Source organism: Camelina sativa, chromosome 4 (assembly GCF_000633955.1).
Source record: "Camelina sativa cultivar DH55 chromosome 4, Cs, whole genome shotgun sequence".
Classification (NCBI taxonomy): Eukaryota; Viridiplantae; Streptophyta; class Magnoliopsida; order Brassicales; family Brassicaceae; genus Camelina; species Camelina sativa.
This window is the reverse complement of record NC_025688.1, coordinates 1,603,235-1,630,286: the sequence shown is the minus strand read 5'-3', so window position 1 is coordinate 1,630,286 and position 27,052 is coordinate 1,603,235. Positions and strand designations below refer to the sequence as shown.

Below are 27,052 nucleotides of genomic sequence, written 5' to 3'. Positions count from 1 at the left end.
ATAATCTTACTTTCACATATGATTAAATATATAATTAACAATGCTATACATATCAAATTAAACAAATCTTTACGATTAACTGCCATGAGATTACATTGCAGTTGTGTTATTTCGTTCGCTTTTATTCGTCATAACCTTTCGTTCGTATCTTTTCAATGTAACATTTTATTTGTGTCTTTTCATCGTAATTTTTCGTAAAATATTTTTTAATTTCTGAAAAATGAATAAATGCAATCTACAGTCGTGTCCTCTCTTCTTAAACTTACAGTCATATTTTTGTATATTTTATGAACCATTACAACTTGTTCTCTTGTTTTCAAATATGATATGTAAATGATTATATTTTTAATTTTTTTTTTGGTTTTAAATGATAAAATTATGAATACATTGTATAAGATAATATAAATTTCTTAAATAATCATATAATAAATTAAAAATATTAATTGAGGACCATTCTTAAAATGACAAAATGATTTGTCATTTCAATTAATTATTTTAATATTTTTAGCATAACTCAAACATATTTCTATTTCCAAAATCAATTTTTACTTCATACAAAATGAATGAAAATATTACTATTCACTCAATCAGTAAGAAAATTACCAATCCTCTCAAATTTGAATATAACTAAACAGAAAATTATAACATATTTTATTTATTTGAATCAAATTATAAAAAAGAATACATCTATTTTCATAAAGGCAGTATTGTAAATGAATATATAATACAAACAACTATCGTTTCATAGATGAAACATATTTTTATGTAAAACAAACTATAGTCATTAAATATTTTGGCAATTATAATAGATTATATATATATATATATATATATATGGTTAATCCAATATTGAATGTACTTACTACTTATTTTTCTCTGCGTAAGATGCTGGTTAATTATCCCAAGTCACACATAAATAAATAATATAATAAATATTAGAGGGGAACAATAATAGTTATAACCTATAACAATAATATTTAGGTGCATAATGTAGCATCACAATGTGCGCGTCTAAGGAAGATGGTTGGCCAAGGACGGCCGGGTTCATTGCTTCCACATGCTCCTCTTTTTTTTTGGTAGTCATAATCCAAAACCTTTTCAAAATTTTATAATATTTCATTTTTTTTTTCAGCCATATTCAGTATCTTTTGTTGTTAAGATTTCAATTTGAATGTATTATGATTAGAACTAAATATACAAACTCTCTTACCATGTATGAAGTTGTAGATAAGTTTTTGTCGTCAATATAGTTTATTGTACAATCATCTCAACCGTCAATCTTTCTGTTGATCACCAGTTTTCCATCTCCCAATAAACTGAATATGCCCAACGGTAGAAAATATAATAGAACAAACTGTGATATTTTATTTTTATTTTTACCTTGATATTTCATAATCAGATATTTTCTTAAAAAATAAAAATATAGAAATCCATTTTGTTTTCTATAATACAATTAGTTTTCTAATCAAAAAGCATGGAGTAGACAAATATATACTTGTGACAAAAAAATAAACAAACATATACGAGCCAATATGCTCTCATTTTCTAAAAAACCAACTTGAACCACATTTTTAACAGCTAAAAAAAACAAAAAAAAATCAGTTTGGATTCATACCAATAGAATGATAACCCTCGATGAATAGATGGTTGTATACCTAGGGATTGAATATAATTAAATATTACAACAATTAACAAAATATATCAAACTGGAATAAATTTCTCACAATGATGAGACATCATTTCCAACAAATTCTCTTTTAACTAATACAAATATAAAGAAAATTTGAATACAATGATGAGAAGTTATTTATATATAGATTTCTAAAAATGTGAACAGACACAACTGTTTGTAAAAGACACAACTCTACTATATTCAACAGACACAACTTTTTAGAGAGACGCAACTGTAAAAATTTACTGTCAAAAATATAAAATAAAGAAAATTTGAATACAATGATGAGAAGTCACTTATATATAAATTTATAAGGATGTGAACATTTGAATAGACACAACTGTTTGTAAGAGACACAACTCTACATTTAACAGACGCAACTTTTTAAAGAGATGCAACCGTTGAATTTTTCTAGTCAAAAAAATACATTTTTACGAAAAGGTACGACGAATATATAAAGATTTCTAAAGATGTGAACAGACACAACTGTTTGTAAAAGACACAACTCTATATTCAACATACGCAACTTTAAAGAGACGCAACTATAAAAATTTACTGTCAAAAATATAAAATAAAGAAAATTTGAATACAATGATGAGAAGTCACTTATATATAAATTTATAAAGATGTGAACATTTGAATAGACACAACTGTTTGTAAGAGACACAACTCTACATCTAACAGACGCAACTTTTAAAAGAGATGCAACCGTTGAATTTTTCTGTCAAAAAAAATATATTTTAACGAAAAGGTACGACGAATATATAGATTTCTAAAGATGTGAACAGACACAACTGTTTGTAAGAGACACAACTCTACATTTAACAGACGCAACTTTTTAAAGAGATACAACCGTTGATTTTTTCTGTCAAAAAAATATATTTTTTTGAAAAGGTACGACGAATATATAGATTTCTAAAGATGTGAACAGACACAACTGTTTGTAAAAGACATATATTCAACAGACGTAACTTTTTAGAGAGACGCAACTGTAAAAATTTACTGTCATAAATATAAAATAAAGAAAATTTGAATATAATGATGAAAAGTCACTTAATTTATAAAGATGTGAACATTTGAATAGACACAACTGTTTGTAAGAGACACAACTCTACATTTAACAGACGCAACTTTTTAAAGAGATACAACCGTTGAATTTTTCTGTCAAAAAAAAATATTTTTTACAAAAATGTACGACGAAAAATCGCAACTGTTGGCATTTTTCAGATTGTTATTATTATATAGATTTTCCTTCTAATATATTACATTTACACATAATTTCTTTCTCAGAAAATATTTTTAATGTTACTTTTTATCCATTTACCTCGTGGACCACCGTCATAAACAATCTTAATAAACATCATATGGGATTTATAAACGGGGATAAGTTTTTTGGGCTTTGATCCAATAATTCTCATCATGTAAAAGTCCAAAAAAGAAAAACTTAAAAATCCAAACATCCTGTTTGCCAAAAAAAAAAAAAATTCAAAACATCCTAAAGAGTAATTGTTATACCAATCAGAGCTGATTAATCGATATAGCCTTATAGTATATAACATGAATAGTAGTAATTAGTAACAGCTGATGTATGTTGAGAGGGTCCAAATAAAAATGAAACTAGTAATATTAAGATTGTGTATACCTTTGTTTGGTATTAAAAAAAAAAACAAATTTTCTTTAGTTTATAACCCAAGAAATTACACTATAGGGATTTGGGATTTACCAAAATGAAGAAGTTTCCTCTATTTTTAACTTTCTCTCTTTTTCACCCCAGCTAGGTTTTAGACCAAAATGAATTAAATTTAAATTTAAATTAAAAATAGCCCAACTGCTTAGCTTTGAATCTTTGACCATAGCATAATTATTGTTTCTATTTTTTTTCTCATTTTTGTTTTTATTTTTATTTGTAGGGTTTCGTGTTAAACTTTCTGATTTCAATAACTCAACAATGGTTTTAAGAAAAACAAAAAAAAAATCTCTTAAATCATTAAAGCTAATTTTGGCACATACGCAGATCATTCCACGCTTTTATAATAATATAGAGAATGTGCATGAATGAGAAAGAAAAAAAAGCATACATAGTAGCTAGTCTACTACATAAGTCGTCTTTATATAGTAAGATTATGCCTAATTTTTTATTTTATCATTGATCAAAATATTTCGTGAAAAAGGAAAATATACTCGTAAAAAAAAACTGTCCACAATAATATAATATAACTAGGTGCTTCTCCATGCAACGCGTGGGTTGTGGTGTAGTTGGCACTTTCTTGTTTTTTTTGGTCTTTTTCGTTTTCTCTTTTGTATTATTTCGTTTTAATTAGGCATATATGGGTTTTGCCGTCACTTTTATTTATACATTATATGTTTATACCATTTCGTTCAGATGTGTATAATTGTGGCGTTTACTTTTTATGAATTATGAAGATGTTGTTTCTTGCTTTTGAGGATCCAATCTTATCATTGACTGATATTGTTTCCAATACATTTATTGTATTATAGATTTTCTAATTAACTGCTTATGTAAACCCTTCATACGTTGATGTTGCAATAATAAGTTATTTTTTTAAAATATCTTCCGTGTAAGTGATTATGTTTGTATGCCCATGTTTTGGTCTAATATCAATAAGATCGTTTCTGTTTTTCTTTAGTTGGCTTTGAAACCAATATTGAGTTAAGCAAATAATGGGTCGAATTATGGTGTTAATAAGTAATATAAATTCATATATATATATATTGTATATATGTGACTATAAATTTAGCTAACTAAAAAATTATGTAATATTTAAATACAATCTTGAACATATATATATATATATATATTTATTTGTGGGAGGAATGTATGAAATTATTGGATAGAAGTTATTTTTGAGTTAAATGACCTTTAATGTCTTTAAAGTGAGTTAAATATTAATAAATTTTTATATGTGTCTTGACTTTTTTTAAAAGGAATACCAAGTGTTTCCTTCCAAATTTGAAGTGATATAGTATTTTAGTTTTCTTATATGATTTTATGAACTTCAATGTAAAAGTTTTTCAAAGTAATAAGTACACTCACTGATTGAATTATAAAATTTGGAGAAATGTTTATTTCGTTTAATCATCTGCTCTTTTAAATAAATTAAATAAGTATGTTGTTATTCCTACAAATAGGACAACATATATTATAGTTTAACCATGGAGTTAAGCAATGGAAATGGAACTTGTGATTGCAAGACAAAATGCTTATATGTTACACATTGATCGTTTAAAAATGAATAGGAACATCTAATTCTCAAATAAAGTTGATTGTTTTGTTAAAACCAACATATGTGAATTTAAATTTAACTATGCAAATTTAAAAAATAAATATGAATAGATTAGAAAGGCAAGAAATATAAAAGAAATATTTTTTATATAAATAAAATAAAAATTGAAAACAATGTTAAATATATATAATATTTTCTACATTAAAATATAGAATCAAACTCTTACAAGTTACAACACATATGAGATATAACAACATTTGATATTGGTAGGAGAGGAGGAGAGAATGTTTACTATAAGATGGTAATCCAAATTAGATAATGGAGATGAATCTTTAAAAAATAGAACAATGTAATATATATATATATATAATACTTTCTAAATTAAAATATAGAATCAAACTCTTACAACACATATGAGATATAACAACATTTGATATTGGTGGGAGAGGAAGAGAGAATGATTACTTATAAGATAATAATCCAAATTAGATAAAGGAGATAAATCTTTTAAAATAAGAACAATGTAAAATATATATCATGTAGTCTCTAAAATTAAAATTTAGCATTAACAATTTACAATGATATTTCATTTTTTTTTTACAACCCATACAACAAAAATAAGAAATCAAAAATAACAAAAAAAAACGAAAAATGATTTGAGGTATTGTAGAAGAGAATGAGAGAATGTGAAAATGAGATAGTAAAAGAATGTCAGTATGAGAGAATGATAGATTGAGAGAATGCTTATTTATATGATAAAAAATGATGGAAGTTACATTTAGAACTATGGAGTTACAATAGTAATTTATTGTGTTTGAATAAAATTGAGTGGTAGAATATGATTAATGCATAATTTATTTTATTTTCAGTTATAATTTTATTTTAATGTGTGAGTTAAATGTATTGTGTTTATTGGATCTTAAATATTGTTTAAAGCAATTAGAAAGCAAAAAAAAAAATAAAAAAAAATTAGAAAACATTAAATGAAAATCAACCAATAAGGAGAGACCAAAACCTTACTTTTATATATATGATATATTGCTTTAAACTTTGAAATGAGAAATATATTATAAACAATAATTTTACATGAGAAATATATTAATTTAGCCAACCAAAATATGAATATAAGTTTAGCCAACCAAAATAAATAAAAAATATTAAAATTTAACCAAAAATAATTTCTCTTGAAAGATAATAAGTTAGTAGGAGGAATGAATTAATGTACAATTATTGGATAGGAGTTACATTTGAGTTAAATGGAGTTACATGTCTTTAATTATAAATAAATAATTTTATTTTTTATAACCTAAAATAAAAGGAATACCAAGTGGCTGAATCAAAATTCACATGATTTGGTTGTTTGTTGATATAAACTCAACACTTACACATAATATTTCAAAATAAAAAATATTACTTTTTAAGTGACAAACTAAATTAGTTTTCTTATAAAATTATATGAATTCTTCAATCTCAATAATTTTTAAAATCCCAAGGATAACTTATATTTTTTTGGTTTTCACTCATCAATTTAATTTATAATGCTAGATTTCATACTAATGGTTTCATCTTTAGAGAATTTAGTGAAATGATATTTTTAAAATTATATTTTATTTTTATATTTAAGTTCCAGTTGAATATGTTTTGTTTTTTGGATCATTTTTTATTTTGATTAAAGACACAAAAAACCAATTGTTTAATTATGTTCTTTTTGTTTTCAAAAACCTCAAATCATAAAAAAAAAAATATATATATATATATATATATTATATTGATCTCTGCAGATTTAACAATTGGATCACAAAACAAAATAGTCTTTATAAATGGATAAATGGATAATTATATTGATCTTTAAATATTATATTGATCTTTATAAATTATTAAAAATGATACATGAATATGTGAGATAACCAGAGACATAATAGATAATTACATATGGATCATTTCAACTTTATGATCTTATTGTGTGGTGAATATTGTAAGGAAGTATGAAAATAATGACTTATAAGATGTTAATATAAAATAGAAAATGGAGATAAACATTTTAAAAGATTAAAATAAATATATAAGATATACATATCATACAAACTCTAAAACTAAGCTTTTACAATGATATTTGATTTGATTTTTTATAACCCATACAACAACAATAACAAAAAAATACAAAACAAAACAAAACAAAACTAAAAAAAAAAGATTTGAGAGTAGTGGAAGAAGATGAGAGAATGAAATAGTAATAGACTAAGAGAATAAGATAATGAGTATTTATAGGAAGAGAAATGATGAAAATTTATATTTAAAAAAATGAGAGTTACAATTTTAATTTATTGTTTTGTTTTAATATAATTGATTAATACAACTTAGTAGAGAAATAAAGTTAATGCATAATTTATAGGGAGAAGCTATAAAGATTTCAGTTTTATATTATGTGAGTTAAATGTGAAAATTAATTGTTTTAAATTTGTGTTTTAATATAAATTTTTTTTTTGTTAAAATTGTATTGTCAAGTGGACCAATAAGGAGAGACTGAAACTCTACTTTTATATATATGATTCGTTCGTATTGAATCCGTGGTTAGAAAAATTAGAGAAATCAGTAATTATTGTCGGCTACCATATAGGGGATATGATGGTTATCATGGTTTTGATTCGTCTTCGATGTATTCCAAAGCAACAATGAAAAAATAAGAAGAAAAGGTGTTAGACACATAGAGCCAGAGTATGAGGACAAAAGATATATACTTTGGGTAAAATAAATAATTCTTATTAGTATTACTTAATAGGGAAGAGAAAAAAAATATATAAATGGGAAATCAAATGGGAGAAAAAAATGAGTAAGGGAATTAGCTTAGGGGGATGAAGTCAAAACGGTGGTCCAAAAGACATAACGAAGGACCATTTACTAACCACGAAAGCTTTTTGTATAGTTTCTCTTTATTTAGAATTTCAACCCTGGATTGTGTATAATATTGCAAATGCGACTTGAATTTTTTTCAATTTGAAAGAAAAATACACAATTGTTCTGGTAAATATTGGACAGTACACAGAACAGATACAGACAGTTACAGTTGAAAGAAACAAGCTTTGTATGTAATGAAAGGAGAGAAAAAGACAACAACGTTACTACGAAGCTTTCTTCTGCTTATACCTAGCAGCAGAGAAGTAGTAAACCGCCATGTTCACAAGGCTAAGACCAGCCAAAAGCCAGAAGAAGTAATCCAGATGACCTGAATTGAGATTATCTGAAATCCAACCTTGTTGGCCATTCATTGTTGTGAAATAAGTCACGAGTGTGAGTATCAACGAGCTCAAGTAGTTCCCAAGAGCATTGGTCAATAGAGCCAAGGCACTGCACAAACTTCTCATTGCATCTGGAGATTGGTCGTAGAAGAATTCTAGCTGACCGATGAAGTAGAATACTTCACCTGCACCGAGAATGAAGTACTGCGGTATCTGCCATAAGACGGATATCGGAACCGGGGCTCCAGACTCGACTAGTCCGAGGTCGTTGGCCATATGGAGACGGATGATTTCGACGACGGCTGCAGCTGCCATACAGAGAACAGAGACAAACAGACCGATTCCCATTCGTTGTATCTCGGTGAATCCTTTGTCTACTCCTGTGAACCGTCTTGCAAAAGGAACGATGAACCGGTCGTAGAGAGGGACCCAGATGATAACACTAGCTGTGTCAAATGTCCCGAGTGCTGCTGGAGGAAGCTGGAAAGATCCAATTTTGCAGTTCATGGCACGGCCTTGTTGAACAAACATTGTTGACATTTGTGCGTATACAGCTGAGAAAATGATCCCGGATGCCCAGATTGGGAACATTCGAATCAGAATCTTAAGTTCTTCAACTTGCGTTACAGTGCATAGTCTCCACGAGTTGGAAAAATCTCCAGACTTTAACTCTTCTTCTGAGATAACAGCGGCTTTGTCAAGATACCTGCATCATATCGGTGACCTTGTCAAACCAAACAAAGCTATACGTTCCTCGAAAGTTAATGAAGCGGATTAATATTTTTTTACTTGCTATCATTGGTATGCTCGATCTTTCTACTTCCAGCAATAGCAGAGCTCTTGTCTTGTGTTTCATACAGAAGCGTGGGGTCTTCAGGGACTTTGACAGAAGATTTCCGGAATGAAGCAACCACGACTTGTGAAATCCGAGTTATAGGACTTCCTCCAGGCTTCTGAAACCTATAAAGTGGTGTGCCAAAGAAGAAACTTGCAATGGCGAGTCCCATGAACACGGTTGGTATCCCAAAACCTAAACCCCACCCGCGATTCTCTTGAATCCAAACTAGAAGACTAGATGACACAAGTGCTCCAATATTGATTGAAAAGTAAAACCAGTTGAAGAAGGAAGCTTTTCTAACACGTTCACGCGAGTCCGTGTCATCAAACTGATCTGCACCAAAGGATGAGACACACGGTTTGATACCTCCAGTGCCGAGAGCGATCAGGTAAAGCCCGCCAAAAAACATTGCATACTGAGCTGGCGTTGCTGATGGACAAAAATCACCAATGCATTCCGCTGGCTTCAATGCTGGAACTGAAGCTGAAAGAGTAAGCGCCGACATCCCCTAAACGAAAACAAAACCAATCAGTAACCAGAGCAAACAAACCAAAACATGATACTTTAAATCAATTCTGAAACCATTAAAGTAGGATTTCAATACATGCTTACTAACTACTCTCTAGACTCTTAACCAACATACAGAGCTATGATATGCTCAAATCAGTTCTAGGGTGGACATAGTAAGTCGATTGTGAAATCAGTAAACTAGGATAGTTGCTCTCTAACCAACATACAGAGCTCTAATATGCTATCAATCATAGGGTGAACATAGTAGACCTATAGCTAAGTCTTGACCAACTATGTCTTGGCTCACAAAATCACAAGTCTTGCAAAGCCATTGTTGCAAACAAACAAACATGGTTATAAGAAAAACACTTACGATGAAATAAATCCCAGAGAAACAAGCGATGGTCCAGTATCTTCCCCAATAAGCATCGGCTAAGATAGCTCCAATGAGAGGAGTAAGATAACAAGTCCCTTGCCATGTGGTAACGTTTGTAGCAGCGGAGACGTTTCCTTGATGTAGCTTAGTAGTGAGGTAAGTGATTAGATTCCCAGCAATACCATAGTAAGCTAGCCTCTCACAGCATTCATTACCAAGAATGAAAGGACAAGCTTTCCAGTTCCCTGTTTTCTCCTTCAATGGTGGGTTCCCATTAAAGTCAACCGAACCATCTTCAGCATACAATTTCGCTTCCTGGTTTGAAAACAAAATCACATAAACAATGAATTCGACCTTTAATTTTGATCACAACTTGTAATAAACCCAGAAAAACATAGGAATCATCACCTAAATATTAAAAACGATCATAAGAACAACACTGGGATCAGATAAAACAGTGATTACCCAGAAACTATCTCAATAAACCCAGAAAGCAAAAGCATAAGATCAATCTAAAATCAAGATTTTTTTTTTTTTTTTTTTTGAATTTCAGCAAATACCCTAAAGATGCGAAATCCGAAATTCGCCAACCTAATTGGTTAACTTAAGAACAAAATTGAACAAACCTGTAATATTAAACCTTCTTCGATGAGAGGTCTTTGCTCTTCTTCAATGGAACCCATCGTGTTCGCTACGAAACCAAATTTAGATTCCTTACGTGGAAGCAAGCTCTATCTATCTATCTATACTCTTATTGTATTTCTCGGAAGACGTGACGGCTTTTTTATTTTACTTTTCCCGGCGACCTTTTTGGAAAATAAGTGGAAATTAAATAAATATCAACTAAAACTGACGATTTCTCTATTATTATTTTATTACGTTATAGAATTGTGTGAATCGATCCATGTCTCAATTTGTTGTTGATGAAAGATTATTTTAATTAAAAAAGCCACTTTGATCCCCAAAAAAAATTATATAAAAGCCAAAAATATTCAAAATTTCAGAACACCAGGGAAAAAAAAAAATGCTGTCACACTTAACAAAACAAAGCTCCTTTTAAAACAACTTCAATCCGGAGCTCCTTATTAAACATCAATCCACTTCCGTTTCATGCATCGGCCCTATATAAATAAAAAGAACCATACGTTAAAATTGATATATAATTTATTAATAAATTACCTCATTTCCTTTCGTTAGTGAAAAACTAAAAATACAGATATACACAAAAGTCACCTTCTGTTTGGCCAATTTCGGCTTATCTCCAAGGATTGGTGTTGGGATTTCCACTTTCTGTGAAACCTATGGATTTTTATTTATTACAAAAAACAAAAAAAAAATTATTGAAATAAACTGTATATTAAACTTTATGAAAAGAATATACATTTCAAGAAAAATAAACACACACACCTTTCTTTTTGGTCTATATTTTTTTATGATTCCAGCTTGAACCTTCTTCTCTTCCGGTGCTTAATGAAATAAAGAAAACGATGAATATATTTTCAAGAGTCAAAACAAAAAGAATTCTAAAAATAAATGAAAACTAAGAACAAAAGATCAAGATCATTTACCGATGTAGAAGGAAGTGACATAAAGCGCTGATAGCATAAATTGGGGTCTCTGCCCATCAATCCACCGATAGTAGTCCACGAAGGCTGGTGAATATGAGCTAATTCGCGTAGTTTTTTGTCGTCTTCATAGGTCCATGCCTAAAATAAAATAAGCATACTATAAGTTTGACTTTATAGAAAAAGAACAATAAATTAAATTCTTTGGAAAGATTCTTTGGGTTTATTTGGTTTGTGTATATATATATATAGCAAAGGCTTATAAAGATTATCATATAGAACTTTAACCTAAAAGAAACATATATATCTATATTTTCAGATAAACCGAACATCTTCCCGGGAATATAACCAAGTTGCATTCGAAGAAATGAAAAAGCTGATTATAAATGTAATGTGCAGACGCCTGACGATTGGCCATCTTTTTCGAACCTGTTAGAGGAGTTTCTTGTGCTCAGACCATGCTTTTCCTCGTTCTCCCTGATCAGGATCTCTAGAGAGCTCAATGTAAGGGCAGATTGTCTAGCCCGTTCTTCAAGATTGCTTTCCTCTGAAATTTCCTTTGTAAACTCTTTTCCTCCGGTTTGGGCAACCAATCTTGGAGTTATTTTTTAATTTGATTAATGTTTGGTTGAAAAAAAAAAAAAAAATGTAATGTGCAAAGAAGAAACTAGTCGTAAAGAAACGGAAAGATTTATATTGAACCCCTGATTCTAAAGAAACAAGAACAAAACTTTCTCGAGAAAACACGAATGTTATATTGCGCAAAGAAGAAACTATTCGTAAAGAAACGGAAAGATTTATATTGAACCCCTGATTCTAAAGAAACAAGAGCAAAACTTTCTCGAGAAACATGAATGTTATATTGCGCAAAGAAGAAAAAAAAAAGATGGATTAGCTATTGACGTACTGAAGAAACCCCTAGATTCTCGATAAACAGAACAGAATTTTCTCGGGAAAGTAACCATACCTTTGGTTCAACGAAAGATTTGAACCTTTCTTTGCATTCATCGATGCTTCGCTGGGAGAGAAGAAACGATGTTGATATCTTATCCCATCTAAAGGTTCCATATTTCTTGATCCCCTCGAGTAAAAGAACATCTTCATGAGATTTCCACTCGTCGGCCATTTGGGTTTCGGATTTTCCGTGAAAGGGTTTGGGAAATTAGAAAACTAGAGAGAAAGTGAATTAAGAGATGATAATGGCTTAGGGATCGATGACTAGTGAAGTTGAGTATATATAGGTCTGTTTACGTGCGAGTTTTAGATTCAGGAGAAAATAAAACGATTATATTAGAATATGGATGATACACGCAGCCTCAAGTAATTATTATTAATATTAATAATTATTGTTATGCGACGAGATATAATTTCTCATGTTACATACTACTCTATACACTAACCCCACGATAATGAAATATATATATCTATATATATATATATATTATAGTTTTAATGTTGTTAGTTTACTACGTACTCACTATTCAGTTTAACTTTTTTAAGCTAAAAGTATGTTTAATTTATTTGATAATCATCTAAATTGTTTTTTTTTATTGAACTACGTCCGTTAGTCTGTTAATGAGGTTTGCTCTTGTTTTGTGAGTCTGTTAATTAGTTTGTTAACGCATTAGTTAATTAATTTACCTGTAGAATTGGTTGTTAGTTAAGTCAGTTAGTTTCTGCTTACTGCTTACACTTTAGAGTATTACTGTATTATAGAAACCATAAATGTAGAATAATAAAGGGCAAAAGATTCCAAAAACATATCCCACATTTTATTATATTAATTGTAATTACATGAATGCATATTTAATTATATATATATATATATATATATATATGTAAAGAATGGGCATGAAATGCATATTTAATATCCCACATTTTTTTTTAAGTATCATGCATCAAACTATAGAAGAACGACGACTGAGATCAAACGAAGAGAAAGCTTCATTATTAGAAATATAGGTATGCAATAATGTTTAGAGGGGTAAAGGGGTTGGAAACAATTTTTTGTGTAGAGCTAAGACCTTCCCCATCGGCTGGTTCATAGGGAAGTTCTTAGCATTTTGGTCCAAAAAAATAAATCAGAACAAAAGAAAAAATTTAAGAGATTCCCTTATATAGTATACTCATTTCTGTTCATGGTATTGGTCTAACAAAAAAAATAGAAAAGGGGAAAAAAAATTATTTGGATCGCATATCACTCTTTCCTTCTCTCTCTCTCTTTCTCTCGCGACTGCGAAAAAACGAAGATTTGTATTTGGAATCGAAGGGTGTGGAGGAAGAGGAGATTGCGGTCGGAGGAGATGCTCATCATCGTGAATTGATGACTCGGCCGTGTCCCATCGCGATAGATTAAATAGGAAGAGTTTGAATCAATTGGAATCCCAAGGTAAGGGTTATTTGATGTTTGTTGTTTGAAACAATTAGGGTTCTTTGATGTTTGTTGTTTGAATCAATTAGGGTTCTTTGAATTTGGATCGAAAATCTGTAAGATCTCTCAGACACTTTCTCCTCTCCCGTCTTTTTCGATCGGATTTGAATCGATCGCGTTGAGGTTTTTTAAATTGTACCTTGAATTCACGTGCGTGTAATACATCTCGTCGGAGATTCAGGAATCAAACATGGGTTCCCTCTTACTTTGCAAATTTTTTGATACTTTTAATTTGATTTCTTAATATCCTAAGGTATGAATTGGTCGTGTGTCTGTGTTAGATTTGATTGCTGCATCAATGTTAGTTCCCAGGATTCAACTGAACGTAAAATCTCTTCTGAAGATGATTGAATATTTGAACTCTCTTACTCTTGGAATTGAGAATTGTAAAACGGGAAACATTTAATAATGGGTTTCAAATTCTTTGAATTGGGTTGCTTGACGTGGTGATTTCTTCAAGGTAGCTTTGGTTGATGTTAGAAATAGTACTATAATGGTTTTGTTTCTTGTGCTCTAAAGGTTTTATGGATGTGTTCAAGCTTTGTAATTCATAGTCTGTCTTCTTTGTTTCTTGACTATATTTGCTTTGAACTCTCGTTCTGTAAAACATGTAATGGAGTCAAAATATCTCATCTAAATTTCTCTGATAACAGGATACATCTTACCTTGGTCATTGCTGCGACAATCTGCTGTTGCTTTGGTCACAGTTTCTTACTTCTTTTTGTTTTATCTTTTGACTATGGTAGGTGGGCAATTGTATATATTGCACAGATGAATCCTCTGATTGTCCCCATCTTAAGCGAAACAGAGTAGAATCCTCTACTCATACAAGAGAACCTCAAACTAGAGTTCCAGTCGTGTTTCTAATTCTTTTACCTTGGTGTGAACAAATCAAAAACCTGTTGGCCACTTTTACTATTTCGAGATTTTGTTGTATTCACTTCTCATTCATTCCCCAAAACGAAACTGAATCTCCCTTTTGAGGTTACTATATCCCACAATGTATTAATGTTTTTTATTATGTTTTATATGTTTACAAATTAATTAAATGCAATATTTTCCTATTTTTATATAATCTTAAATGTTTACATATTTATATTACTTCTATTCTATTTAAAATTTTCAAATTTCAAAAAAAAATAATTTTTAAAAAAAATAAGAGACCCAAAATTAGAACTTACCATTGGAGGAGAAAATTTTAACTAAGAGATCATTAGTTTTTATTTACAAAACAATACACAATAAATTCTTAAAAAATTCAAACAGTGTATAAGTACCCCAATATATGAACCCCCCATTAATCTTGCTCGGCAATAATGCTATAGTTCCAAACTGTGATATATACTCTTTTTGCTCTATATTCATTCATTCACTCCAATGAATTAAAAAAGAAAAAAGAAAAAAAGAAGCAAGTCATACAATTTGATATTCATTAAAGTTGTTGGATTATAAACATATAAAACTGCCCAGTTTTTATTTCTCTCCAGAAAAAAAGCCACAAGCCTACAACTCTGCTAAAACTTCAAGGAAAAATTAAGTGAAAGTTGGAAAATAAGGACATACTAAGCCGTAGTAACCAGAAAAATACAAATGACAAACTGAAGAGTTAGGATCAAGATCGAGGGCAACAAGATTATCTTGATAGCGAAGTGAAAGGATGACTTTATTGGTGTCCCTAGAAATGGTTAAAGGTATGAGAGACTGCGAGGTGACACCAGCAAACCAAGTGGAAGTAGAATGCAAATCAACTGAGAAGATCCTCTCCCATTTGTTGTCTTCAACTCTCCACCAAAACTCTTGTTTGCAATCTCCCTTCAACTCAGAAATGCAGAGACGACCATCAAGATTGCATAAACCAATCTTGTCACCACGGGCATCACGGGTAATACACGGTGGGGTTGGAATGACTTGAAATATCTCCGTGTGCATATCAAAAACTATGAGTTTGGTATTTTTTGTTGGATATCCATCTTTATCTCCCGTGAGCCAATAGAGTGATCCGTTTGCAAACACTGGCCTCTGATTGAACAAGATATTATGATGATCAAGTGTAGTAGTGTTCACGAACCTCCATTTTTTTTCCTCTAAATCCAAAACCTCGCACGTAGGAGGAGTAGTAGGAGAAGTATGATACATCCAGACTAGTTTATACCTTCCATTAACGCTGTCTTTTCCAAATCCAAGTTTAGTATCCGACATGATTGGATCTAGAACAGGATTTGGATCTTGAACTGGCTCCAGCTCTACCTCCGGGCTTGGATTGTATGTACAAAGCCGTTGAATTCTCGATAGAGGGAGTTCTATGAACATTGTGGTGGCCGGATTTATAACTTCCACTGCTCTTGTTTGGTCGTAGAAGCAGACAAGGCCATCGCAGCTCTCGGAAATCTCTAGAATCCCCTTAAATTCGAATTCCAAAGCTTGTTCATCTACCACAGAAGGTGACTTCTTCTCCACGGCAACTGTTGTTAAAAAGAGAGTGTCTTCCGTACGTTCTTTAAAATCATCACAGACAAAAAGGAGTTTGCACCCTTTGCTTTTCTGAAGAGCCATGTGTCTTTCCCCGAAATCTCTTGACCTGATCAGAGTTCTCCACTCTTTCGACACAGTTTGGAATCTCATGAGCGATCTCACCGGAAGCTTCATCATGATTTCTTCGACGACGACATCGTTAGGTATATGAATCTTCTCAGACTCTCTTCTTCTTTGTTTGATTTCTTTTCTTGCAGACAAAGCAACTTGTTTGATCGTAAGGAGTTTCTGAGTTTTCTCCACCGACTTCATGTCTCTTCTTCTTACTCTCGTGAATTCAATGTGAGACGAATTTATAAAGTTTTCTTATGTCATGCCTCGACTACTCTTTATATAATAAACACCAATCCTAATCATTTTACAAAACACTTAAGTTTAGATAGCTTCTAAACTCTTTTGAACCTTATCTCTTGAATCACAACTTGATTAGGATTAGTATTGCTTCTTTCTCAAGCTAACTTCAAGCTTGTACCAACAAATTCCAGCAGAAAAAAGAAATGACATAAGTACATAACTTACATTAACGCTATCTTCTCTTTGTTTCTAAACAAACGATCTTATGTTTACCGGTTTAGAACTAACTTAGATCATCAACTGGGCACCTAGACGAGCCCACGATCATTTTTTGATGATAAAAAAAGGAAAAACAAACAAAAAGTTTTCTTTTTCATTTTTTAGGATGATCAATTTGGGCTAATCCTCTAATGATTGTTATTGGTTCATTGATTTATAAATTCTTATTGGATTTGCAAATAAGAATTTATGAATTTACAATAATAGTTCAAGAGAATTGTGGATTGGTTCATAATAATCATAAATTCATAATAATAATTCCAAACCTAAAGAGACCTTAAATTCACATTCTCAATTCTCGTTAGGTTGAGATCCGACTATGGTGGGGAGAATTGTACGTTGTAGATTTGTTAACAATAATCATAAACTAGATTTGGACCCGTGCTAGCACGGGTTGAAATTTCTTTTACCTGTATTATAATTTCAAAATAAAATATAATTTATAAGACGGTTTAACATTGTAAACTGAGAAACGATTGTTATTATTATTATTATCCTTTTGTATGAATATGAGAGATGTATTTTAGTGAATGGAGATCTGAATGATTTATATCAATGTTTTTTAACCAGGACCGGACCGGCCGGTCGGTTCGATCCAACCACAATCCGATAGGTATTCCGGTCCGGGTAACCTCTAAAAACCTAACAAATAAAACCCGCTAAAAACCCGTGAACCGGTAGGTCGGACTGGGTTGTCGGTCTCAAATTAAAATATTTTATTTTGGTCACACTTTAAACTCAAACCAAATTAAAATAAATCTTGTTATTTATAAAAGAATCAGTTAGTTATTTTATCTAATAATTTAAAAGTTTAATTTTAGTTGTTTAGTACTTAACTATGTATGTTTTGCTCATATATTTATAGAAAAGTAGATGTTATATTCATAAAATGTACTAATAGACTAATTGACCCGTAATTCAATCTATAACTTTTTTTTTTTGAAACCAACCTATATTTAATATATTATCTATTTAACTTATAAAAATTATATTTCCGTTTTATTATACAAAAAAAAGTTGTGTACTTTCTTTTTATGATTGAGAGTATATTTTTATCCCCTTTAATAACTTGGTTAACGTTATGGTTTATCAATAAAATCTCAGGAAAATAAATTGATAATATTGTGATTGTAGATCTTTGGAAACAACATGTTCTTCGGAAAATAAAGTTTGGAATATCCATGAATTATCAATTTGGAATATCCCGTTTAAGATTTTCCGTTACAATTAAGGCTTTATTTGTTACCATTAATACATGAACTATCAACTTCTAACCAATTAATATATGGATTCATATATAACCTATTTATAATTATTTATAACCATATATTAAAATTATAAAGTCTACCAAAACAATGTTGTGTACTTCCCTTTTATTATAAAGGGGATTCATAATAATCAACTGATATAAAATTAAATCAAATATCTATAATGAAAAGAAAAAAGATAATAAGATTTATCTAATTATAACCTTTATGATTGAATTTTAGATTGAGTTGTCTATGGCTCAAATTAGTCAAAAGACTCAAAACTAAGAACAAAATCTACAGCCAAAACAGAGGGCCATAACTTTCAGTTTGTACCACAAATACCTATAACTTTCAATTTGCGACACACTACAAATTTTGAAAGTACACACAAGAGCCTCCATGACAATAGATATCTTAAGCAGAAAAAAAAAAAAGAAAAAGAGATCAAACCTTTTTGTGAGGGTATTTCACAGAGAAGAAGACAAAAACCGGTATGTTAACAAATCCAAGACAGACCAAAAGCCAGAAGAAGTAGTCAAGATGACCATTGTTAATGTTGTCTGAAGGAATCCAACAATCTTTGCCGCTCAAATACGCCACAACTGTAATGATCATAGAGCTCAAGTAGTTTCCTAATGTGGTAGTGAGAAGAGCCCAAGCACTACACAAGCTTCTCATAGAATCTGGAGACTGCTCATAGAAAAACTCAATTCGCCCAACAAAGAAGAAAACTCCAGCTGTTCCCATAAGGAAGTACTGAGGGATTTGCCAAAAGATGGTTAACGGAACAGTGTCTCCACTCTCCACTAGATCAAGATCTCGGGCTAACTGTAACCGAACCGTCTCAACGATAGCTGCAAATGTCAAGCTCAAGACAGAGACAAAAAGTCCAATCCCCATCCGTTGTAGCTCGGTGAATCCTTTAGCTAAGCCTGTGAACCGTCTCACAAAGGGAACAATGAGGCGGTCATAGATTGGGACAGATATGAGAACACTCGCAGTGTCAAACATCCCGAGAGTAGCTGGAGGGATCTCAAATGAGCCGATGGTTCGTTTCATGGACCGTCCTTGTTGAACAAAGAGAGTGTAAATCTGTGAATGGAGGACTGAGAAGATGATTCCTGAGGCCCAAATGGGGAACAAACGTAACAGAATCTTAACTTCTTCGACTTGAGTTACGGTACAGAGCTTCCATGGATCAGATTTGGCTTCTCCTTCGGATATAATTGCGGCTTTGTCAAGAAACCTGCACATTGATATGAAAAGGTTAGATATAAAGTCTAATGCTCAATTCAAAAATAAGAAATGAGAGGGAAAAAATATTTTCTTGTAACCGTCCGTGTGCTCTATCTTGCAGTCTCCAGTATTTGAAGAGTTCATATCCCATGTTTCAAATAAATGTGTGTGGTACTCTTCAGAGAACTTGAGATTAAAGTTACGGTATGCAGCAACAAGAACTTGGCAGACTCTAGTAATCGGGCTACCTTTAGGTTTCTGAAATCTATAAAGTGGCGTGCCAAAGAAGAAACTTATGGTAGCAAGTCCCATGAACACGGTTGGTATCAAGAATCCTAATTCCCATCCACAATTCTCTTGAACCCAAACTAGAACAGTAGATGAAACAAACGCACCAACGTTGATGGTGAAGTAAAACCAGTTAAAGAACGAAGCTTTTCTGACTCGTTCGCTTGGATCAGTCTTGTCAAACTGATCAGCACCAAAGGATGAGACACATGGTTTGATTCCTCCTGTTCCAAGAGCGATAAGGTAAAGCCCTGAAAATAAAACGGTGGACTGGACCGTTGTTGCTGGTGGACAAAGAGAGCCAATACATTCAGCTGGCTTAAGACCCGGAACTGAAGCTGAGAGTGTCAATGCAACCATTCCCTAAAAACCAAGTCAAAAATACAGAACATCAAGCAAAGAACATAACCAGAAAGACTTGATTAGTGAGTGAGACTTGGGTAGCTAATATAGTAAACGTATAGCTAAAGCGTACGGTGAAATAAATGGCAGAGAAACAAGCAATAGTCCAATATCTTCCCCAATAAGCATCAGCTATTAAAGCTCCAATAAGAGGAGTGATGTAACATGTCCCTTGCCATGTCATGACGTGTCTAGCCGCAGCAACATTGGTCTCATGCAATTCATTTGTGAAGTAAGTGATTAGATTCTTGGCAATGCCATAATAAGCCAACCGTTCGCAACATTCATTGGCTGCACCAAAGCATAAATACCAAGTTTTGGAGATTAAAAACAGAACATGAGAGAGAATACGTACAAGTAAAATAAAACAAAAATTTTACCAAAAATGAATGGACAAGCTTTCCAGTTTCCTGTTTTCTGCTTCAATGGTGGGTTTCCATAAATATCTATTGAACCATCTTCAGCATACAATTTCAATTCTTCCTGTTGAAAAAAAAAACGAGAGATCTATCAAAGCTTACTTTAGTTTGAAGCATTTCAAGGGACTAAGAAAATTATTAAACTGAAGAGATACTTATCAATTTGAGCAAATTTACATATATCTAGACTCTAGAGGAAAAAAATATAAATCTATGAATTAATTCAATTAAAAATTTAACAAAAACGTAAATAGATAATCAAAATTAGATAGACCTATGAGGTTGAACCTGTATGAGAGATTCTTCAGCTTCTAGCAATGACACTTCTTCATCAATGGAACCCATCTTTTTTACTTTGTTTGAACATGACAATCTTCACGCAAGTTGATTTATGCTTCTCCACGAAGAATACATTCAAAAATGATTCTCGCACTCACCAAAGTTGTGGTGTGAGTCAGTGAGTGGTCAGTGACAGTCACCACAGAACCACATTCTTTGTATTTTATTACAAAATAAAAGGAATATAAAACCAAATAAACAAAAAATAAAGAGTGTGAATGCGTTTTAAATTATTCACAAATGTGATTTGATATATTGGGCTTTAATAATAGTGGGTTTCTTAATTGTCTTTGTTAGGCCAGTCTAAAACCTCCAAAAAATTGAATAACAGATATATTTTCTAACGTCCTAGTCGTGTAATATTTTTTGACTTTTGTAATTAAAATTACTCTCTTTGTAATATAAAAAAATTAAGGAACCAATGCAATTTGAGTGTATTATGACAATAACCAACAAAATATATATATATATATATATATATATATATATATTAATAGAATGTTAAATTTTATTATTAAAAAAATTATTTACAAAAAGAACAAGGAGAAACGAACAAATGAATTTTGAAAACTGGAAATGATATGTTTTCAGGTGTAAAACTAATAATATGTCTTGTTGTTTGCTTTACCTAATCAGCGATTAGTGATGACAACAGCAACGTTCTAACATTTGGATTATCGAATTCTTTTTGTATAAAACTAATTTGTGGTTTATTGAATATGAAACGAATAGTTTTGATCGTCAAAATTTATCGTTTTCGTTGAAAATAGAAAAGATTTTTCATTCAAAAAAAAAAAAAAAAGAAAATAGAAAAGATTCGGTCGCTAATAGTTGACTAGTAAACACAAAACCGAACAGAGCATGTTTTAATTGGCCATTTCAAAATTCTGCGTTGCATTAATTAAGGAAGGTCAGAAGAACTTAAGAGAAGTAAACCGGTGGCGGTAACACGTAATTGCCGGTATAACCTTATTCGCCGAATGGCGTCTACATTAGCCGGTTCCCATTGACCAAGGCGTTTTATTTGAGAGTGACTGATGTTTGATGGGTTCGCGACTTTTATTATTCCTTTTTCATGATATACCAGTTATGTCCCATTCACTCCCTTTTAATTACGTATGCCCACCATATTCACAAATTTTGTTATTTTCTCATTAATCAATTGCACGAGACAACAAAATTAATATAACAAAACTATTGTAATTAACAAAATTAATACACGTATACACCAAAAAAAGAAAAAAATAAGATATTTTTTTTTGTCAAAAAGACGATTGCATGTTTGTAATTAACCCAAGCTAGCTAGGGCTAGTCTAAAGTTAGTTTTTCATGGGAAAGATAATCTAGAAACAATGGTTAAGGTTGGAGTAGTCTTCAACATAATTAACCTAAGCTAGGGCTAGTCTAAAGCTAGTCTAAACATGTGGGAGGTTTGATGCATCGCCTAACTTTATTTGTTTAGGTCAGTCTATATGGGTTTGATGTTATTTGAATCTTTTTACTTCAGAGATGGCAATAATAATTATACGACATCTTACAACAAAAAGTCAATAGATCTTACAACAAATAGTCAATGTCCTTTAGTATTGATACCAATATAAAGTTCGAATTTGGTCTCTAACTTATTTACGGTCTATATTAAACTACACTAATAGCAAAAAAAAAAAAGAAAAAAAGGATCACGAAAACCATATAATCTGGTCACATTTTATGCGTTTGTAATATTCACCTGAAAGTGCAAAAATTTATCAAATTACATGATTTTATTACTCATCGCACCAAGCCAAGGGTTATGTTTACAAACTTTACGCAAGAGTTGTGAAGAATACACTAATTTATGAATTATTATAACTACTAAAATTTCAATACAAAAATGAAAGTTGAATTCGTAGTCGTCGATATAAAATTTGTTTTGTAAAAGTATTTGTATTTTAAAAGTATTTTCTTTTAAGAGAGAAAAGGTTCATTTAAATTAATTAATTGTTAAAAATATTAATTCATTGGTCTTACTATCATTACAAGGAAAAGTCATTGATAGGAAACGTTAGAAAAAGGAGCACATAAATAAAGACTAGCGATGCTTCCTTTCACGTTGCAAACACGAAACGAAGCCAAACCATTCTATGTTACTACTATAAATAACATTTGCTCCTCTTCTTCTAATTTCACACAACATTCGTCAACTACAAACAAAAACATTACTTCCTCTTGTTCATTTCAAAACCAAAAATCAAAGTTTCTAAGCATTCGAGTGAATTCAGAAAAGATGGTTTTGTCTAAGACAGCTTCTGAATCGGATGTCTCAATCCACTCAACTTTTGCTTCTCGTTACGTCCGCAACTCTCTTCCACGGTAACAAGTTGCAACATAATTTTTTTTTTGTATGATATTATCATGTTATATAATATATGAATATACTATTTCGTAGTTTTAACTTAATGTATGGTCATCATCAGATTTGAGATGCCTGAGAACTCAATCCCAAAGGAAGCAGCGTACCAAATCATCAACGATGAGCTAATGCTCGACGGTAACCCGAGGCTTAACCTAGCTTCATTTGTGACCACATGGATGGAGCCAGAGTGTGACAAGCTCATGATGGAGTCCATCAACAAGAACTACGTCGACATGGACGAGTACCCTGTCACCACTGAGCTTCAGAACCGATGTGTCAACATGATCGCGCGTCTCTTCAACGCGCCGCTCGGTGACGGTGAAGCAGCCGTTGGTGTCGGAACCGTGGGATCGTCCGAGGCGATTATGTTGGCCGGTTTGGCTTTTAAGAGACAGTGGCAGAATAAGCGTAAGGCCCAAGGGCTTCCTTATGATAAGCCCAACATTGTAACCGGAGCCAATGTCCAGGTAAACCAAATCAAAATTGGAGATATCAATCAGGTTTAGGAGTTTCTCCGGTTTGACTCATTTTTCGGTTTAATACAGGTTTGCTGGGAGAAATTCGCAAGGTATTTCGAAGTGGAGCTTAAGGAAGTGCATCTGAGAGAGGACTATTACGTGATGGACCCTGAAAAGGCGGTCGAAATGGTAGACGAAAACACAATCTGCGTTGCGGCCATCCTCGGTTCGACTCTAACCGGTGAATTCGAAGACGTAAAGCTCCTCAACGACCTTCTTGTCGAGAAAAACAAGCAGACCGGGTAATTAAACCAAACCGATAAACAAGCTAATTATCGAATTTTAACCGGTCCGAGACCGGTCTAACGTTCGCAATTTGCAGATGGGACACGCCAATCCACGTGGACGCAGCGAGTGGTGGGTTTATCGCACCGTTCTTGTACCCGGAGCTGGAGTGGGATTTCCGCCTACCGTTGGTTAAGAGCATCAATGTGAGTGGTCACAAATATGGTTTGGTTTACGCCGGTATCGGTTGGGTTGTCTGGAGAACCAAAACCGATTTGCCTGATGAACTTATCTTCCATATCAATTATCTTGGCGCTGATCAACCCACCTTTACACTCAACTTCTCCAAAGGTACACATTACCACAAATATATAATTTTCGATAGAGTTATATAATTCTTATAGATTAAAGATGTTAATAAATGCTTGTATAAACCAGGTTCAAGTCAAGTGATTGCTCAGTACTACCAGCTCATTCGTCTTGGATTCGAGGTAACTAAACAATAACTCAATAAACATCACGTACTATATATTCAAGTTGTTACTATATATACTTCTTTGACTTAGAAAATTCAAAACTACTATTCGAACTAAACGTTGTGTGTGTGTTTGGTCTAGGGATATCGCAATGTGATGGATAATTGTCGTGAAAACATGATGGTGTTAAGACAAGGATTGGAGAAAACGGGACGTTTCAAAATCGTATCCAAAGAAAACGGTGTTCCGTTAGTGGCGTTTTCTCTCAAAGACAGTAGCCGCCACAACGAGTTCGAGGTGGCCGAAACGCTCCGCCGCTTCGGCTGGATCGTTCCGGCATACACGATGCCCGCGGACGCGCAGCACGTCACCGTGCTCCGAGTTGTGATCCGAGAAGATTTCTCTCGAACCTTAGCCGAGAGACTTGTGGCCGATTTCGAGAAGGTTCTCCACGAGCTCGATACGCTTCCGGCGAGAGTTCATGCGAAAATGGCTAACGGAAATGTTAAGAAGACGCCAGAGGAGATGCAGAGAGAAGTCACGTCCTACTGGAAGAAGCTGTTGGAGACTAAGAAGACAAGCAAGAACACAATTTGCTGATCAGATTATTACTGTAAACTAATACTATTATTTGTTTTTGTCCTTAATTAAAGATCCATTTAATTTGGACCGTCTTTTATCTTTCATGCTGCTTCGATTATTTTTTGGTTTTTATAAAGTTTTGTGATTTGATATTTGCTGATGAATGGTGATTTATTATGTATTTGAACTAAATAAATTAATGAAATAAAATTTCTATTTTATGTATAAAATTTCTATCTTTCATCACACACTTGTGTTTCAGTTATCCTTTGAAGGGTCTCTAAATCAATATTGTTGAAAAAGTCGAGTGCTTGAAGAATCTTTCATCACACACTTGTGTTTCAGTTATCCTTTATAGTCATGTTCTATTCCTTTATGTTCGCAGGGACGTTCTCTTCATACACACACTCCCGCTGATCAACTTCTTAATTTTTTCTGATCAAAAACAAAACAGAGTAGTTTGTTTGAAGAAGACAAATGATCGGACTACTATGTTCTTATGGGTTGAAAACTTACTTCTCTAATTCCTCAATCTTTTTTCTTATTTTTTCAGCTTCGACCTTATGGATTAATGGCTTCATCCTTTATCTTCAAAAAAATGTATCGGCCCAATATACACTAAAATATAAAGCCCTTTAGGTCCATAGTCTTTGATTAACAGATGATTGGTAACTTCCATCCACTAATAAATGGATGTACAGCAAACTTTCCTATTATCTCTGCAGAATTAACAGTTTTGCCTTCAGGTTAGTGTTTTCCTCTCTACACCAAGAGTCGTGTAGCTTATTGAAGATTTGAAACATATACCTATAGATAAGCCCTTCCTTTTAGTATAACCGTACAAAAGCCTCGGTGACAGCTTTTGATCTTTGCCCATCCATTGCAAAGCACTACAAATTCAAAGATAGAAAACACTTGTGTATAGATAACTCATCAATAACATGTGAAGAAGGTACAGAAGATCACTGAATTTTTACCTCACGAGACCAATCAAGTGAAGCACCTAAACGCCGTTGTTGTGACATGCATGATTGTATCACCAGACTGGTTCTTCCACTTCCTCAGTGCATAAGAAGTTTTTTAACTCACTTGCTTTACGAATTCTTCACGGCCCAGGTCATGTCTACTCAATCCTCTTATAGACATGATATCTTTCTCAACCACCACCTACATTTTAGTCAACAAGAGTTATAATACTAGTTATGACCACCAGTTTCACATATATCCCAACATAAACTATAGGAGCTAGGAAGAATACATTTTACAAACAAGTATACTAATTGCAGACCTGTGTAGCTATACCAGCATGGTCAGTAGCGGGAACCCACAAAGCATTTACCAGACACAGGCCCGGCCCTTGACACATTCCTATGATACATAGGTATCTGGTCTCAATTTTTTGAAGCCCATTTTGTAAGGATTTTTTGTTTTTTTGTTTTTAATTAGAAGGCCTCAATTTAAGAGTTAGTTTCTTTTAAAAGGCCCAATTTTAAAAATTTGCTTTTAGTTGAGGCCTCATTTTAAAAATTGGTTTGAGTTGAAGCCTCATTTAAAAAATTACATTAGACTTATTGAGAAAAACAATTTAAAAGAAAATATTATAAGGCCCCATTTTTAAAGTACAATTTTTATCGTATTGGGCCTCCAATGTTGCTGGACCGGCACTGACCAGACATTCTCTTCCAACGAATAATTGTATAAGTCTGATCCTTTTTCAGAAGAAAGGCAACATAAGAAGAATCTTATGACCAAAGAAACCTCTATGCATGGCTGATGTCAGTATGTTTCCAGTATGCAAGATTCTAGTAACGTTTGGAGGAGCAGCATCTGCAAGAATGGCGTGTATATTAGAATCAAAAAAAAAACTAAACAACTCTCTGTAGAGTACTCTAGAGTCTAGGCTAGTCTTAAAAGGTCAAGATTGTGAAAAAGTAGGGTGCTTAT

At 32.3% G+C, this 27,052-nt stretch overlaps 5 protein-coding genes and 2 long non-coding RNA genes across 8 annotated transcripts; 2 read left to right on the top strand and 5 right to left on the bottom strand.

The window, feature by feature from the left end:
• Positions 7,878-10,688, bottom strand: LOC104779545 (protein NRT1/ PTR FAMILY 8.3). Its single transcript, XM_010503910.2, has 4 exons — positions 10,504-10,688; positions 9,875-10,192; positions 8,943-9,499; positions 7,878-8,859 (listed from the first exon to the last, which is right to left on the bottom strand). The coding sequence occupies exons 1-4, from the start codon at positions 10,558-10,560 to the stop codon at positions 8,037-8,039; spliced, it is 1,755 nt and encodes a 584-aa protein (XP_010502212.1). The 5' UTR covers positions 10,561-10,688; the 3' UTR covers positions 7,878-8,036.
• On the bottom strand, positions 10,963-12,568 carry LOC104783450 (pre-mRNA-splicing factor CEF1-like). Its single transcript, XM_010508609.1, has 4 exons — positions 12,410-12,568; positions 11,446-11,583; positions 11,111-11,176; positions 10,963-10,998 (listed from the first exon to the last, which is right to left on the bottom strand). Exons 1-4 carry the CDS (start codon positions 12,566-12,568, stop codon positions 10,963-10,965), a joined length of 399 nt encoding a protein of 132 aa, XP_010506911.1.
• On the top strand, positions 13,404-14,939 carry LOC104779543. Its single transcript, XR_766490.2, has 2 exons — positions 13,404-13,831; positions 14,620-14,939. It is a non-coding gene; the product is annotated as an uncharacterized LOC104779543 (long non-coding RNA).
• LOC104783449 (putative F-box protein At2g02030) lies at positions 15,407-16,706 on the bottom strand. The gene has a single exon (XM_010508608.1). It carries the CDS (start codon positions 16,655-16,657, stop codon positions 15,407-15,409), a length of 1,251 nt encoding a protein of 416 aa, XP_010506910.1. The 5' UTR covers positions 16,658-16,706.
• LOC104779542 (protein NRT1/ PTR FAMILY 8.4) lies at positions 18,524-21,063 on the bottom strand. Of its 2 annotated transcripts, XM_019244442.1 has the most exons (6): positions 20,862-21,063; positions 20,535-20,637; positions 20,228-20,445; positions 19,641-20,115; positions 19,413-19,486; positions 18,524-19,320 (listed from the first exon to the last, which is right to left on the bottom strand). In XM_019244442.1, the coding sequence occupies exons 1-6, from the start codon at positions 20,916-20,918 to the stop codon at positions 18,673-18,675; spliced, it is 1,575 nt and encodes a 524-aa protein (XP_019099987.1). In that variant the 5' UTR covers positions 20,919-21,063; the 3' UTR covers positions 18,524-18,672. The 2 variants fall into 2 exon arrangements, with proteins under 2 accessions (XP_019099987.1, XP_010502210.1); XM_010503908.2 differs by having other exon boundaries at positions 18,524-19,474; positions 19,556-20,115; positions 20,535-20,661; positions 20,862-21,061.
• On the top strand, positions 23,042-25,324 carry LOC104779541 (glutamate decarboxylase 4). The gene is made up of 6 exons (XM_010503907.2): positions 23,042-23,264; positions 23,369-23,774; positions 23,853-24,067; positions 24,148-24,401; positions 24,489-24,541; positions 24,668-25,324. The coding sequence occupies exons 1-6, from the start codon at positions 23,179-23,181 to the stop codon at positions 25,124-25,126; spliced, it is 1,473 nt and encodes a 490-aa protein (XP_010502209.1). The 5' UTR covers positions 23,042-23,178; the 3' UTR covers positions 25,127-25,324.
• Positions 25,608-26,237, bottom strand: LOC104779540. The gene is made up of 3 exons (XR_766489.2): positions 26,086-26,237; positions 25,916-25,998; positions 25,608-25,827 (listed from the first exon to the last, which is right to left on the bottom strand). It is a non-coding gene; the product is annotated as an uncharacterized LOC104779540 (long non-coding RNA).